The sequence below is a fragment of the Gallinula chloropus genome, assembly GCF_964237585.1.
Source record: "Gallinula chloropus genome assembly, chromosome: 2".
Classification (NCBI taxonomy): domain Eukaryota; kingdom Metazoa; phylum Chordata; class Aves; order Gruiformes; family Rallidae; genus Gallinula; species Gallinula chloropus.
The window spans coordinates 88,263,153-88,280,436 of record NC_140086.1 but is presented as its reverse complement, the minus strand read 5'-3'; the positions used below and the strand labels follow the sequence as shown (position 1 = coordinate 88,280,436).

The 17,284-nt window shown below is 37.3% G+C and overlaps 1 protein-coding gene across 1 annotated transcript in view; it reads right to left on the bottom strand.

Annotated features, from left to right (window-relative positions):
• RELCH (RAB11 binding and LisH domain, coiled-coil and HEAT repeat containing) overlaps window positions 1–17,284 on the bottom strand; it is a gene marked incomplete at its 5' end in the record, with an annotated part of 81,746 nt that overhangs the window by 10,166 nt on the left and 54,296 nt on the right. The window contains 11 exons of the mRNA XM_084279811.1: window positions 2,518–2,606; window positions 3,004–3,120; window positions 4,058–4,196; window positions 5,735–5,798; window positions 6,725–6,807; window positions 10,183–10,282; window positions 10,918–11,024; window positions 11,902–11,981; window positions 12,359–12,407; window positions 13,503–13,626; window positions 14,161–14,317. Of these exons, the coding sequence (XP_084135937.1) occupies window positions 2,518–2,606; window positions 3,004–3,120; window positions 4,058–4,196; window positions 5,735–5,798; window positions 6,725–6,807; window positions 10,183–10,282; window positions 10,918–11,024; window positions 11,902–11,981; window positions 12,359–12,407; window positions 13,503–13,626; window positions 14,161–14,317 (1,109 nt within the window). The remainder of the gene's footprint in view (window positions 1–2,517; window positions 2,607–3,003; window positions 3,121–4,057; window positions 4,197–5,734; window positions 5,799–6,724; window positions 6,808–10,182; window positions 10,283–10,917; window positions 11,025–11,901; window positions 11,982–12,358; window positions 12,408–13,502; window positions 13,627–14,160; window positions 14,318–17,284) is intronic.

Sequence of the window (17,284 nt, the reverse complement as noted above, 5' to 3'; positions counted from 1 at the left end):
CAACTTGCAGTTTTGTTTATATGAATGAAAGGAAAGCAAGTATGAGGGACAAGTCATAAACGCTTCCTGGTAGGATCACAATCCAAGTCTAGAAATGTTACATTTTCAAGATGAGAACAAACTCTTCCTGATGTTGAGAACCATAAAAGCTAAGGCTCTGTGAATGTGAAAATACACTGCTGTAACTGCACTTCTGTAACTGATCTAGGATTTGAAACATGACCAACACCACAGTGACCAAACTAATTAGAAAAGGGTTAATTCCATTTATGTAAATATCTAGCTATTTGAAACAGGAAATCACATTTACTTCAGAAGACACAATTTTAACACAGAAGGCTTGAAAGACAGACACTAGAACTAACTGGGTGTCAGAGGTCTCTACCATGTTGCCTACAAATATCCTGTTGCAGCAAGGAGCTGATAAAGCACCAGATTTCCACTTGTACAGTAAAAGCTGTAACAACTTTTCTAATCCACTGCAGCAGGAGTAAATACTTTTAAGTTTATGTTTCCCTCTGGATAAAAAAATAAAGCACTTGGCATCAAGCCTGAAGCCAATCAAACACAGAGAGTTAGAAAGTAGTAAAGGAGGATTAAGAGCTGCCTGTCTTTATTTTTAAGCGTATTTAAACCTTCAGTACCTTCTCTGGCTACAAGACTCAATCAAATAAGCTCTTTTGTTCTAATTTAAGGCATCTTTTGAACTGACTATGCCCTTAAATCTTAGAAGTTGTACTAAATACTACACAAAAATGAAGTATTAGTATCAGTTATCCCATTAGAATATGGCAGAACAAAGAAAACTGAACTAAATCCATCTTTTGCCTTCAGCTTTCAAATATATTCTTAAAATTCCCAAAACACAATACATGTCCCAGCTCTCTCTGAATACAGAGTATCATTAATGCCAAACTTCCTCCAGTACTACCCGGGGTAAAGTAGTACAATTCTGTGGCATTTGATGCTCAGACCACTACTGTCCCTTCTGGCTCAGGCCTCTGACATCAGATTACTTCCTTTTTAGTCAGAAAGTTCCTCAAATTAATTCACCTCCAGTTCCACATATCATAAATAAAATGAAAATAAAAGAATGACACTACAGGCTATTTGACTGGAAAAACGTAACTGGAAGAAGGGACTTTGTTACCAAGTGTAAGAACTTAGAACTCCTAAAGAACATAATCACATTGTGTCCCACTTGCAATTAGAAGGAAAAGTAATTACTTTTGTCAAGTATGAAGTAATTCCTGAAGTGCAGTATTAACTTTCAAAAACTAGAAAGTTGTTCCTTTGCACATTTTGATGAAGTCTTTTCCTCCATCACTTGAAGTATGATACTATGACTCCCTTAAAGAGCACCTAAATTATGTTGTTTGTTTTCAGCTACTGACTTAATATCTGCGTGTTCCAATCTCTATTAGTGCTCATCCTATTCAAGTATTTACAAAAAAAGTGCCTAGACAGATGGCCAAAATCCTCACATTTCTTCAGTTTCTCCTGCTAACTCTTCTCTTGCTTTTTGTTGTCTCCTTCTATGAGGGCAGATCTTGTTAGCTCCCATGCTGTCCTGTCTGCTTATTATGATCTGCTCTTCACAATCTGCAGAATCACAGCATGGTTGAGGTGGGAAGGGACCTCTGAAGGCCAGCTGGTCCAACCCTCCTGCTCAAGCAAGGCTACCTATAAGCCCACTGCCCAGGACCGTGTCTGGACAAGCTTCTGAATATCTCCAAGAACGGAGACTCCACAACTTCTCTAGGCAACCCGTGTCAGTGCTCAGTCATCCTCACTGTGAGGAAGTTTTTCCTGATAGTCAGAGGGAATTTGTGCCCATCGTCTCTTGGCCAGCCACTAAAAAGAGGCTAGCTCCCTCCTCTCTGCACCCTCCCTTCGGGTATTTGTGTATTTACACATCAATGAGATCCCCTCTTTTCTCCAGGATGTGCAGTCTCAGCTCTCTCAGCCTCTCCATCAACTTCTTTTGAGACCCTTTGCTAGACTCTCCCAGTATGTCCATGCCCCTCTCATACTGAGGAGCCCAGGATCAGACACAGCAGGCCAGATATGGAGTGCATCCCGTGTATTTCAGGACTACACTTTTTTCATCCTCTTCCCTGAGCTGGCCTGTCATTTCTTTCCTGCACCCCAACAATTTTCACCTGCACTTCCTTGGACATATTGCAGCCATTGATTTTAGCGTTCCCTTGTTATCATGAAAAAACAGACAGTAAAAACCATGTCCTTTCTCTTCAGTCTCCAAGGTCTGTGCTGCTACTTACATTTCTGACAGTTGAGTACTTCTCTGCAGAGGTACTTGGCTTAAAAAAAGTAAAATAATTTAACATGTATTTGTGAATCATGTGGCCTACTCACCATGATACATGTTACCAAAAATCCCCTCAAAGCTAGGATCCTACCTATGAGTAGCCCTCCTTAACTTTTGGCTTTAAACACCATTACATCTCAACTGTTGCTGCCACCTGCATCTCATACTCAGTAAACATAGCTGCTCACCTCATGCTCTGGAGAGAGATGTTCCATGTCAGTTCGTAAACACTTAAGTCCTGGTAAAAAGTGATTGACCATTAAGTCCTCTGAAATAACTGAAAACGAGGTTGTTAAGGTATTGTAAGGATCACGATGTGAAATAATACAGTTGTTTTCTACTGGACACAGAGTCACGCTACAGCAGCAAAACCCAAGAAAACAGGACAGCATTTGCCACTTCAGGACTAATAATAAAAGGTCTTAAACATATTTACCTTCACAGATTTTGTACAGCCATACCACTCTTCTCTTTTTTCCTTACTTTTAAGTTAACATCAAGTTAGTTTGGCTTTGTTGGGGTTAAGTACCAGTTCCACCTTCTGTGCAAACCTATTCTTTACACACATCACGTTTTCCATCGCACACTTAAAAACAAGCATAGCTAACTGTTTCTCAAGTGCCAGTATCCTCCCACCAAGAATTAACAGCTAAACTTCCAGTAACAAAGGATACAACAACAGGAAAGAGCACTGTAGGCTTCAAACAGGTGTGTGGCGATATCCAGTCTCTTCGAATCCACAGACTGCTGGTTGTTGACCAAAGCTAACTTGTGCAAGTGTGGAATAACGACTGTACAAGTAAATACTGGAGTAAGTATTTGAAATTGCCTCCCATTGACTTTCTTAGCACTGAACAGTCGCTCAGCAGCGACCGCGGGCATCTGAAGCATCACACATTAGTGTGGGATAACAGCCTTTGATGGGACTGCCTTTGTGGATTTAACTGATGAACTCAAACTTGAAATAAAACTGTGGTATCATCACCTACAAGAAAAAGGTACCTCAGAGTACCTTTGAAACAGTAAGAGATTACGGGAAATATTTTGCAACACTTCCTGCTGCTAAAGTTGGCTGAAATACACTTCTATTTTACAAATGCAGGTGATAAGCTAGTGACAGAGGTAGGCATGCCATGAGAAAGCCTCACTGATTGCAGAGGAAGCTTATCTAATGAGTTTAGCCTGCTAAACTAGACGCCCCGGGAGGCTTTACTGCCTCTTATGTTTCATTTACAAGTAACTTTAGGACAGCGTAACAAATCAACTTTGCTCTTCTATGTGCTTTACATTTCAGGGAGATAGACTAAAAGATGTTTTGTTAATCTGGGATGCTCTTACATTTAGGATGGGTGGAACACTCAAAATTTATATGCTAGCAGTGAGTGAAGCAGTGGGGGAGGGGGCAGAGGAAGGCATTTTACATGTCAAGTAATGGAAAAACAAGACAACTTCCAATTTGGTCTGCAGCAAAGTGACCAGTCCCTTCTGGCTCTGAAATCATTCATCACCATGTGCTGGTGTTCTATCTACATATCAATGTTAGGTAAAGAGAAAATTATATTAAGAAAGTCCTAAATACTGGGATATATCAAACTTTGAAAACAAAAGTTTTCATATTTTTTGTAAAGTTAAAAAAAAAAAAGAAGAGAAAAAAAATCACTATAACCAGCATACTATTAGCTTTGGGACAGAAAGAGGAAGACAGCATCTTCTCACTGTGCAACTTACATTCATCTCTAAATCTGGGCTCAGCATTAGGTCCGACTCTTCCAAATGTCTTTATGATTTCTGTATGTAGGGAATGTTGGTCTTGATACTGAGGGTCCTCCAGGAAAGATGCCAGCTGCATTTTTACTCTTTCCAGAAGCTTAAATATATCCAAAGAAAGGAAAAGTACACAAAAGAATTAAGACACTAGTTCAGAGTATTTCTAGACTATTCCTTATTTCAGATGATGAAACTTGGACCTTTTGTCAATTTAGTTTCTTCTGACAGAATATTCTAAACTCTTTGATGCAGCTCTAAATTTTAAAGACTGTTAATGGTGTTTTAATCCAATCTATCTTTTATGACAGACAGGTGCTTCCATATAGACAGTCCTTCCTCCTGAGGTTTCTTTGGCTTAAATACTCACATTTTTTACCAGATAATGAAGTTTTCCTCCAAAGATGTTAATAGTAAGAGTTTTTCTGTTTAATTAGAACTGAATTAACTCTTTGTTTAATGTATCTCAATTACTATACCGATTTATTTTTTTCTGCAGAAGACAGAAATGCCTAAGCATCATAAAGCCAACGGAATTAAACAGATTTCTTCAACTAAAGACTAGAAAAACTGAAAATACAAATATATCTAAGATGACATAAGTATTTAATTCGCATTCAAAGTTGTAAAAATAACATTTCCTGATTCATTTTGGAAGGCAATATCACCTCTGTACTCTAAGGCTTATTATAATTAGTGCAATGGATACAGTAATTTGTGTGTGGTAACAAAACAGTATTCTTCCCAAACTGATTATAGGCATGCATTCCAAGCTACAAAATTGTAACTTATCCATCTTCCAAGTACTTGTGAGTCACCACTGACTTCTTACTCACATTTCCTCTAACACATTCTTTTAGAGTATGTTGAATTTACAGGAAGAACGCAAGCTGTACAAAAAGTTGCACGAACTTCAAGAAGAAATATGATTGTACAGTTATATAAACCAAACCACAGTGTTTCGAGTGCTTGCAGCAGAACCCTGGGTGTCTTTTCCAGAACTCTGATCCACTACCAAAGTTTTGTCATTTAAAGGAGGAGGAATTGCATATTTACATTACCCTCAAGGATAATTTCAGTTCTGTCACTATCATGCCTTTTAACGCCATCTTGGATACCATAGGCTAAACCAGCAGATATGACAGGAACTACAAGAGAGTTGTGCCCTTCTAAATTAGTTTGAAACCAAGCAGAACACCCTAAACCATCTAAAAAGATACAGTATACTTATGTAGAGGTAGTTCCACTGTGACTTTTTGGTTAGCACTTTCAAGTAAAGCTATTTTATGTTAATGTAATGCAGTTGAGAAATCCAGGTCCATTGGAGAATGTTTTAAAAAACATTTTGAGCATGGGATTTCCCATCTTCTAGCACAGACCTCCCCCCTCTACAGATCTGTTTTTCTTTGTTTATGTTTGGTTTGATAGTTAGAAGGAAACGTCTTTTAAGGCCGTTGCAAAACTGGAAAGCTTTTTGGAAGATGATATAACAAAGGAAGTAATAACTTAGAAGCTGGGTAGTTGCTTTCCGCCCCCTCCCCCCTCCAAATTCATTAACAAATTACTGGATTTCTGGATTAATCAAAAAATCACCCACTTCTTATGCTACAAAAATAACCCCTGACAACAGCCCTGTCTTACCTCTCTCTGAGTAACAGTTTCCATGATGGTCCCAAAAGCAGGAATTGTTGCAATCCTTACTGAACTAAAACAGAAAAAGAGAGTCTTTAAGATGTAGTAAGCAGTAAGAATAAAATTAATTTTAGATAAAGCAAAATTTAAGAATTAGTACTTTAAGTTAAATTAGTTTCTAGCAATGACAAAACAAAAAAAGCAGACCAGGAAAAAAAGACAGACAGGATTAACTCAAGGTCTCAATCTGAAACTCACAATTCAGGATCACTGGACAAGGTAACAAGGGCCGGAGCAACCCGCTTGTCAACTAAAGCTTCATTCATGCCTCGAAGAGTCAGCTGTAAACCAGTCAACATGCAATAAAAAATGGTTTGGTAAACTTGAAGAACTGGGTTAGCTGTGACTGAGGATGGGCAGGCAGGCTCTTGGGGTTTTTCTTGGTTTAGTCACCCACACAAGACATTAAAACGATTAAGACTCTGATCATGCTCTAGCATTTATTAGTAACAACCTGTTAGTGAGATTAGCAAAGCATCCCTCCATAGCTTGAAAGAAATAATCGCATCAGAATGCCCAGGAAATTAAGCACTGTGGTTGACTATCAGAAATTAGATCCAGCCAAAACTATTTTGCATTTCAATAATGCATATATCTGTAGTTTTGCAGCAGTAGAGCTGAGAGCATTATGGAACACGTTAATATTCAGCTTTCTGCTAGAAATGCTGTAAGACAATATGACTAAATATTTAAAACCCCCCATTAAAATTACATAACATTGATTTTAGTTTTCTATTTAAAGCTTATTTAGCAATTTTGTCCAGTTTAGTTCTAGGGGTTACACTAAAACTTTTTATTTAGAAATAAGTGATTTAAAAGTTACATTTCTTTAAAAGTAATTCAATTTTTGTTCAGCTAGAATAGGGAACAGAACTGATGGTTATTTCTTCCTAAGTATTGAGAGGGATGCTACATGTATAAGACAGTCAGGAAACTTACATTTCAGGGTCACTGGAGAGAGTAATGAGAGCAGGAACAACTCTCTGAGCTACCAGAGTTTCATGTACCCCCTTCACCAACAGCTGAATGGTCGGAGCAGGGGGGTATCACAGGTGATGCACGGAAAGAGCGAGCACAGTATCATGGGAAGAAGAACGGCACAACCAAGAGAGAGAAAGAAAAAACACAAAAAGCAAACCAAAATTAGAAGCTAAGCAAATAGTGCTACACTAGTGCTTCATAAATGCAAAGGCATGAAGAAAGCTGAAGTGGTCTGGCAATTGGCACAAACCTGACAAATTCAACAACATGAGGATTCTTTCTCTATCTTCAGCTCTTTTAGAACTTCAACTCTCAAACGTTTAGCAAGTAATTATTATACATGGATGTATAATTCAAATACTATTATTATTTAAGTGTTATAATGTATAGGGCGATGCCAACTGGAGTTTGGCAGTTTAGTGGCTGTTCCTAAGGCAGTGGAAGGGTGTTTATCAGAGTAGGTGGCCATCCCTTGCAGAACAGATGCTCTCAGCTCTGCCCAGTGCACACTGAGCGACCTTTCGGAGCTTTTACCATGTGACAAACAGCACCTTCCCAGGTGCCACTAAGCTCTCCTCCAAGTCATCCAGGACTAATTTAGACTTCATCGCTATCCAAGCAGCATGTAGAAGAAACATCCCAAGTATCCCTTGCTGTTCTATGCAGGCATAAAACAGACAATCCTTGGATTATCCATAAAATGCATTTCACCAAGTCTTTTTGCAAACTAATGAAAGATATATTTTAAAAACTGCGATCAAAGTGAAAATTATTGCCCAGAAATGTATGGAAGTGGTTTGAATTTCCATGTTCCCAGGTGATATTTTTGTTTAAACATTACTTATGTAGCTCTATATTAAGCATATGCTTGCAGCATATGTAGCAGATGCCTTTTAATATTTTTTGTGCATAAGAAAACCTTTTTTCATATTCAGCAAAACAGGTTATTTTTGTCTGCATTAATAAAAAAGGGGAAAGCCTCGATATCTCTGTTTTCTATATCCTTTAACTCAGCACATGTTTGCTGGTTTTAGGAGATAAACATAAAAAAGCATATCATTGATTTTTCAGTGAGCAAATTGAAATGTCATTTTAACATTTTAGCTATATTCTAATTACTCAAATTATATCATGAACACAAATTTAATTCTATGCTTTTCCCCCTAGCAGTGTACCACAGAACAAATAAGAACCATGGGGCATGGGCAGTAGTTGTCAGCTTGTCACACAGTACTAAAAGCAGGTGATATTTATACCCTCTACCCAGAGAAGGTTTTACATTCACCTATTCGTTTGAGCATTCCTGTTTTACCAACTCTGAACTTAAAACAAATTAAATTGTGAAAGATTGGAAGGAACATGACTTTCCAGAAGCCTTCTATACAAAGCAATAGTTTTTATTAAGCAATGTTTGTGTGTGCATGTCCGTGCATGCACGGGTGCACATATGTGCTGAACACACTGTGGCCTTACAGGTAGGAACTGGAGAAGGATGAATCTGGAGAGAACTATTAATCTGTGTACAAATGCACACATTATTGCTGCAAAACACCTGGAGGGGGAAAGCTGCAGCTTCCTGTACTTGTCATTCAGAAATTGTTAGGAACATCAGTTCATCTACTACTTTCTAATGTTAATACATTTCACATTATTTACAGTGGCAGCAACTTAAAGTGCTGATGTGTTGAGCTCATGGGCTACCCTTCAAACAGCTGTTAAGGACACATCTCCCTGTTTGACTGCAACGATCTTATTCTCATGTACAGAGTTACCAGTTTTCCTATTGATTAAAATAGAGCATACTTACTATTTTCAGGGCCTTGAGTTTTCTCTACTAATTTTGAAAAAAGCCTAGAAGTAATGTGGTGCTTTATAGAAAAAAACCCTGCTTGGGATCTGCATAATTAGCAAGCAATTTTGAGTGATCTCAGCTTCGTGACTATGTGGGCTGCCACACTTCTAATTATGGGAAAGCATGGCAAGTTCTGTTTTACAGAAAATAAAACATGCTTTGTAACTCAAGTGTCATTCTGAAGATAAGTGTTCCTAGCCTTGAACCTAAACAGACCTACAAATCTTGTAACTCAGCTATGCGCTTCATGTTCAAACCAGCAGCAATCAAATCCATTTGCATCAACATTCAAATGTGAAACTACTGACTACACACATTAACACTGAAGCAACAGAAACAGCTGGCTAGGCAAAGCCATGTAGCAGAGTGTAAGGTTACAGTGAAACAAACAATGCAAATTTTTATCCTGTTTTGATTCCTCTTGATGAATGAGTGATCATTACTTATGCACCTTAAAAATGGTAGCAGAGCTTCCTGCCCCTGAAGGTGAAAATTGCTTCTGTCTCCTCCTAACCCTCCACAGGCTGTGAAGCTTTGGTAACTCAGCCTGGCAGGCCCCAGTCTCAGCAGTCTCTGTGCTGCTGCTGCTGCATATCACTGTGCTGCTCACAAGTTTTATAGCTCTGGTGTAGCTGTCTTACGGGTGACACGCTCTTCATCCTACTATCTAATGGCTGGGCTTTGCTATTCAGCAGCCTCCCAGATGTCAGAAATTCCTTGAATGAAGGGATCTTCCAAAAGTGAAACTGTTACCACATCTTTACACGGGTGACTTCCCAAATTTACATACTGCCACCTATGAACGTGTAAGCTATGCCTAGCAATAACGTGGCCATGTAATACTATTTTCAACCAAAGAAAGTCTCTGCAATGAAGCTGCCTATGTTTTAGTAAAAATGGAAGTATACTAGGAAACCAGCAATCAAATAGCATGCAGGACTGCCTAAAAGTAAACAACATGCAAAGGAATTTGAAAAGAATATGCACTCAAGACAACAGCCTGGTGTAACTGAAGTCTTTCACATGTTTGGCTAATGCTTATTAAAAAATGCTTATTATTATGAGTATAAAATATGAGCAGTGTTCAAGTTAATTTGAAAAAAACAAACAATAACTCAAAGATATTTTAAGGCATAATAGCAAACATTAAAATTCAGAGAGATGTTTGTTTACGTGCATCTACAGACCCAAGCAAACAGATCTGACAATGTATTTAACTCCAGTGTGAACACAGTTTAGCAGTGAAATGTGTTTTTGTAATTGGAAAAGGTTTTTCAAGCACGCGATAATCAGAATGCAACAATCAAGTCAGCAGCAGATCACAGAACACACACACAGTTACTACAGAAACACCTTGCAAGTGGCTAATGACAAACTGCTCAGTGACAGATGTGCTGTTGAACAGCGGACACAGAAACTGCACAACAACTTCCTGCTCCATCACACAGTACACAATTTAAGCCATTTGTAATTTTATAAGCATGTAGCAACATTATCCAAATCACCATTTTTAAAAACAAACTCCAGTTTTAAAAAGGTGTAAAAAAGTCTGGCTAACACTTACCTCAAACATTCTAGCAGCTGTACATCGAACAAGAGCAGAAGTATGGACAACTCCATACCATAAGACAGTTAACAGCAGCTCATGATAAGCTGGGTTTGCACTACAAGAAAACAGTCAGGCAATCAAAAAAAAAAAAAGAAAAATAAAAGTACTCACGAGCCCTGAATATGTTCTTTGCTTACAAAATCTAGACTCAGGAATCCATTGCTTCACAACTCTAAAACTTCAAACTTTATCCTGTCTGAAGGACATACAACATTCATCTCATTCTGAAGGACATGCAACATCGTGCTGTCTAAAAAATATGTTGTATTTTCAAGTTGATTAAAAAAAAAAACCAGCCCCAAGATTTAAGAATATAATTGTCAATAAACTGTGACACTGAAGTACATATCTAGAACACATCCTAACAGTATGGGAAATACAAAATGAATTTTCAATTTTTGTCTGCAATGAATGAGCTTTTCAGGTTTTTTGTTTAGGTGGCTGGGGGTTGTTTTTGGGGGGTTTTTGGTTTGGTTTTTTTTTTTTACACTTCAGAATTTATCATCAGTACATTTTTAATCAAGAGATGAAAAGTTTAATTTTTGTGAAACACCAAGAAAAAATCCCAAAACAAGTATACCCTTTATTCACCCAAAACATCACAGTTACTAAAATTACACACGGATTAGCAGCATTAATAAAAACTCCTGATTTATTTAGATCTAATGAACTCCAAGGTATGTTTTTTACCCCAGTTCCACAAAGGAAGCTTTCAGGCTATCAAGAGGAGCATGGGACAGTGAAAGCATTGTCATTACATCTTCTAAGAACCCAACTAACAGCTTGCGGTCTTCTTCCTGAAAAAAGCACACAAGGTTGAATGTAGTAGAAGCACTGCTGCAGCCATGAGACCTATGGCTATGAGAGCATCAAACTACCAGTGAGAACAAACTACACTTTGCCTTTAACCATCTTCTTAACAACTTCAAAAATGTGGCTTAAAGACCAAGAACCTTTCAAAGCGAACACAAGAAGTGACTGTGTTTCTCTATTTCATCAACTATGCACATACTCGTGCATAAATTACCCACATTGTTTTACTAAAGAAACTTGTAAGATGAGTACTTAAGCCCTTGCATGGCTCCCGTCAGTCTGTGGTCGCTCACAGTCCACTAAACATCTGTGAGATAATGAAGAATTTATTTTTTCCTGTACACTATGTATGTGCCAGTCCTTAACTGCTGGTTACTGGAGTATTAAGTAGCAAAGTATTATTTTGTACATAGTAACACAAAAATTTTAAGACTCCAAATATGCCCAAAATGATGATTTACCTGCTTAACTGTTTTAGGACATATTGCAAAGTTATGTTTTCAGGGGTCAGTTAAGTGACCAAGAGTGCATTTATGGAATATCATTAATATTTTTGATAAGAGGCACATGGCAGCTGCCAGTGTCTGAGAGTTAGCAGTGGTGGTGATACCAGATGTCATGTTAAGATTTACTGAGTTCAGGTTTTAACACTCATGACTATCACCTAAATGTAAGAGACACCCTGACTAGAGAACTTTGCTTTTAAATGTGTTGGCTTTTAAACCCTGCTCACTTATCTACCTATCTTCAAAGCACAAGAGCACTGTAATTTTTCACAAAAAAAAAATCTAAGAGTTGTTTGGTGAAATAAATTGTACACTTTATTACACACTTAACAAATAAATAGAATAGCAAACCTACCTGAATGTAACATGTAAGGACCCCTGTTGCATAGATTGGAACTGTGGCTTTTGTTAGCACTCCATTACCTGCAGCGGAATCTAATGAAACACAGGGAAGAATTTAAGTTTTATAGATCCATATATACGTGTGATATATACACAGTATGCATTCTTTTTATATATATATATGGTAGACTACTATGTATGTATCACAAGTATTATATTCACACCTTTTTATATATAAATGATTCACACATACACATATATACACACATGTACTAAAATAACACTCAGGAGATACTTGGATTTGTATTTTACACACACACACAGAGTCTGCAACTTCAAATTGTTCCATTCAAATTGAAATTGGATTTTCAACCTTTCAGGGAGATGACAGATTTGAGAACTGTGGTCTGAAAGTATTACTTGCACAGGAGATTGATGGTTTTTTTCCATTTGCGTAAAAAGCTACTTACCTATGTTTTCCTCAGACAACCTTAAGATTTCCTGGAACTGTGGTTTTACCTATACAAAGGATGATGAAAACCTGTTACTAGTGTCAATTAACTAGGAAAAAATTGATAATAAAAAAACCTCACAATAACAGGGAAAAAGACATTCTGAAGGTACAGAAAGAAAAAAGCATTTAAAAAGCATGGCCAGCTTTTACAAAAAGTCAAATATGACATAAGAGAGTAAAATTTTCTAGTGAGTGCCCACACTGAGGCAGCATTATTTAGCACTTCTGATGGCAGAAGCTGAAGTCTCTTGGCAATATTCTTCATTAGGCTTTAGGATTTATAGTTTTACCAAGATACATATATATATCTTGGTAAATTAAATATGTAAAACTATAATATATATATATATATATATAGTTTATTTATATCTTTTCTGTCCATGAAGTGTTCTCTTCCAAGTGTCCATGAAGCGTTCTCTTCCAAAATATAGCTGTGATAATCAATGTATAGAAGAAAGAGAACTAAAGATTACACAAGGGGCTTTCAATGACCAGAGACTGGTTTTAATCTCCTCTCTGGAGGAAGCACATAATGCTAACCCTTTTTTTTAATATTTAAGTAATCCTCTAGTGTATAATAATTTCCCTTTAAAATATTTTCAATTAGATTTGGAAGTTATTTTACTGAGAAAAACACATTTCCTTGATAAAAACAGTTACATATCCTATATAGAAAATATTTCGGGTAGGGAAAGCATCAACTTTATATATTCAACCAAGTAAGGACTGAAATGTTTATGTATACCATAATCATTGAAGAGTGTGCTGTTCTGAAGGAGGAAAAAAGTTAAATCACTAGAATTCGGATGATCTCTCTCATGCATTATGATACTCACAGAAGATTATGAATAATACAGTTTAGAAAATAATCCTTCCTTCTTCGGTAAGTTGAGAAGGTCATCCCCAAATGGTCAAAACCAGAAATCAAAAGGATGCAAACTGACATTTAAAAATAGCAGGTTTGAAAGTACTTACAGAAAAGCATCAGTGTGACATGCAAGTATAAACAGTCACACAAAGTGCAGATTTTCAGACACATCGCAAATAACAACTCTATTATCTTTCTGTAGAATGTAATCTTTCTGTAGGTAATATCTTACCTTAGCGTTTGTAAAAATTTTCCCAAATGTCCTACAAAGTCTCCAAAAAAATCTAGAGAACTCGTGGACACAGGCAGTCGATGCTACATTGATCTTGCCAACTATTTCTATAAGCTGTGGTAGCCTAAAGATCAAGAAACAAGAGGATATTAAACACTACTCTGATCTTTTGTTTCTCTCCAGTTACGCGGGTATAGATCTACTGTTTATTTTAAATACACACACCCCAGTAATGGTTGTAATAACAGTATCTGCAAGTTATGTACAATTCCTGACCCTTGAAGAAAGCAAGGGTTTAAGGGCCAGAAAAGCCTGCTCTATATATTTCAAACATCTGTTACTGCGGAACAGTACATTTCTTGAGAGATTCAGAACACAGCAATCTTCACTTCAGCACAGAACTGGCTACACTAGTGCAAAGATGAAAACCAAGGTTTTGGAGCAAGCAGTTACATTCTTCTAGATAGCACAATAAAACCAAAGTCAATTCTGTATTAAAATTAAAATGCCTAAACAAAATGCAAACTTTCCTCTTTAATAAGTCTTAAACACAATCATACTTAAGTCCTGTGTTTAATAATAAGACACGATCATGCTTATGATCTATTTATTTTGACATGTTTTAAAACTGGGAATCATAAGATACAAATTAACTTACAGTTGATTGACTACCCATAGCAAAGTGTCCCAGCCTGTGGTACCCTCATGTTCCAGCTGATAGTCATACAGTTGCAACAACACTGCTAATTGTTCACGGCTTCCAATTATGATGGCCACGTCCTGAAGAGGTGACACAGGTCGGGGAAATCTAGTGACTGTAACAGCAGAAAACACGTGATCACAGAAGATAAACATACTTTGGAGGTGATGCCAACAAAGTTAGTTATGAAAGTCTGAAACTCTTTAGAGCCTTCTATGCTTTTTAAATATCAGTGAGTTAAGTCCATCTCTGAAGAGCTTACATTGCCCTCACTTAAAAAGAGAAAATGCCAGTACAGGAAAACTATAGAATTATTATTGCCACCATGGCTTCACCAGGGGCAACCCAGTGACCTTCCTTGATGGAGTGACTAGAAGGGTGAACAAGGGAAGATCTATGGACGTCATCTACCCAGATTTCTGTAAGGCCCCTGATGTGGTCCCCCACAACATCCTTCTCTCCACATTTGAGAAATATGAATTTCATTGATAGACTGTTCAGTGAATGAGGAACTGGTTGGATGTTTACATGCAGAGAGTAGTGGTCAACAGCTCAATGTCCAGATGGACGTGACTCAGCAAAATGCACCTGCACCCCAGAAAGCCAACTATATCCTAGGATGCATCATAAGATGCATGACCAGCAGGTTGAGGGAAGTGATTCTGTCACACTACTCTGTTGAGACTCCACCTGGAGTACTGTGTCCGGTTCTGGGGTCCTCAATATAAGAAAGACTTGGACTGTTGGAGCAGGTCCAGAAGAGGGCCACAAAAACTATCAGAGGGCTGGAGCACCTCTCCTGTGAAGACAGGCTGAGAGAGTTAAGGTTGTTCAACCTGGAGAAGACAAGGCTCTAAGGAGACCTTATCACAGCCTTTCAATACGTAAAGATGGCTTATAAGAAGGATGGGGATGGTCTCTTTAAGCAGGGCCTCTTGCAGTAAGACAAAAGAGTAACGGTTTTGAACTATGAGAGGGTTGATTCAGAGTAGATACAAGGAAGAAATTGTTTACAATGAGGGCAGTGAACCAATGGAACGGGATGCTCAGAGACGTGGCAGATGTTATTCCCCAGAAACATCCAAGGTCAGGTTAGATGGGACTCTGAGCAACCTGGTCTAGTTGAAGACGTCCCTGCTCACTGCAGGAAGGCTGGACTAGATGACCTTTAAAGATACTTTCCAAACCAAATCATTCTGTGATACTATGATCCTAAAGAACACACCATAGATTTTCAGCAGAGTGACTTCCTGGCAAGGTTTCCTGACTTCTACTGCTATACGTTAATCATCTAACTGTTCCAAAACTTCACACTACCTTCCACAAAAAAGTAGTAGTAGTAATCATCATCACCACCACCACCACCTTTAAAAAAAAAAGCCCTCAGAAAAATTTGAGACCAAACAAAGTGTCTGGGGATTGAAAGCCTGCTAAATCAACACTGTTTTTATTATTCTCAATGTGTCAAATTTACTTAAAATTATTCAGCAATAAAATTAAACACCACCACCTTTCCTACTGCAAAATTCAAGAAAGCAAGCTTGCAGTTCCTGCAATGAGTAGATTAATGAAAAATTCATGAGGTTATTTCTTCCACTTTTGAAAGAAACTGTCAGACTAGGCTGAAGCCTGGTTTGTTTTTTTTTTTTTTTTAATTCCTTATTTAAGCATTGGCCACTCATGGGAAAAGTGCTCATCTTCAAATGACTCAGGTCAGCTGAGTTTTACCACAGCATGTTTTGTATTTTCACATTAATAGTGTGCACTAAGTATCACTGGCTACTTTCCAAATTATCCTTTAAAATTGTGACCCTTTCTTTGCATCTTCACACACAGCACTACTTTCAGCATGCAGCAGGTATTACCTGTAATACCTTTTAAAAGTATTTATAACAGGACAAATATTCTACAGGCTAGAATTGCTGATCTAAGTATAACTTCACTATGGAGCCACTCAGTCTGCAAAGATATTACATAGATACATAACAGACAGTTAACCTCCTGCACTAGGCTGCATTCTTCCCACTTCATAATTCTTTTTATCTGTAAGAATTAACCAAAACTGAAGCAGGGCCTCTTGAGCAATATATTACTGGCAATTAGTAGAAATTAGTTCTTCAGAAACCTTTGGAAGTCCAATTAAGGACTGCTTTGCTTTCTCAACTACTTTTAAGTAGTAGACAGTAATGAGAGATTAAATATAAGCTTTATGCAATAATCAGGTGTGTCAGACACAGAAATGTATGGGAAAAGTAAGCATTACTTAAGGATTTGCTAAGAGAGACTAATACAAAAAAACATGCAAAAGGCAAATCGGAAGACACAACACTATTTTTTTCCCCACAATTTATGTTTTGTATTAGGATTAAGTATTTCACTGAAAGACTCTCCTTGGATTACATAAAGCTATGTCACTGGGAACAAAAAAGCCATTTCGCCTGTAACACTGCTAAAACAAGACAGAAAAAATATCAAAAGGATACCATTTAGTTTTCCTTTATTCTAATGGCAATTGCTTTGTAAATATTCACAACTTAGATATTCCTTTTGCATCAATAAGCTTATAATTGTATTTAGTTAAATATCTCATAAGGGTTCACAGACTATTTTACTGAAATCAATTAGAAGTAGAGGGAGGAAAAGAAGTAAAGATGTTTTCCCAAAAGAAAAAAAAAAACACAAAACAGAACAAAGAAAAAAAGTCACGACAGGACAAGACACATCTTCCTATGCTGGTCTGCCTTAAAAAACAAACCAAAACACTGCCAACTCAGCAACATTAAAGAAAATGCACAGTATGACAGAGGTTTTCTGAACTTCTTTCTCTGTAGTTGCAATAGATGAAAATACAACATAAAGAACAGGTGGATTAGTAAAAAGGCCTGGGGACATAAACTTAAATCATTATTATACAGACAGTGTGCTATACATAGATTCTGCAATTTAAGTTTATATGCTAACCTTAAATGCAAACAAATTCCAAGTAAATGTAGACTATGGAGTGTTTCCTGAAACTCCTCCTTTGCAGTTAAGTGATTTGAGATTTTTCACTTAAGTATGCTTGTCTATAAAAATTCCAAAT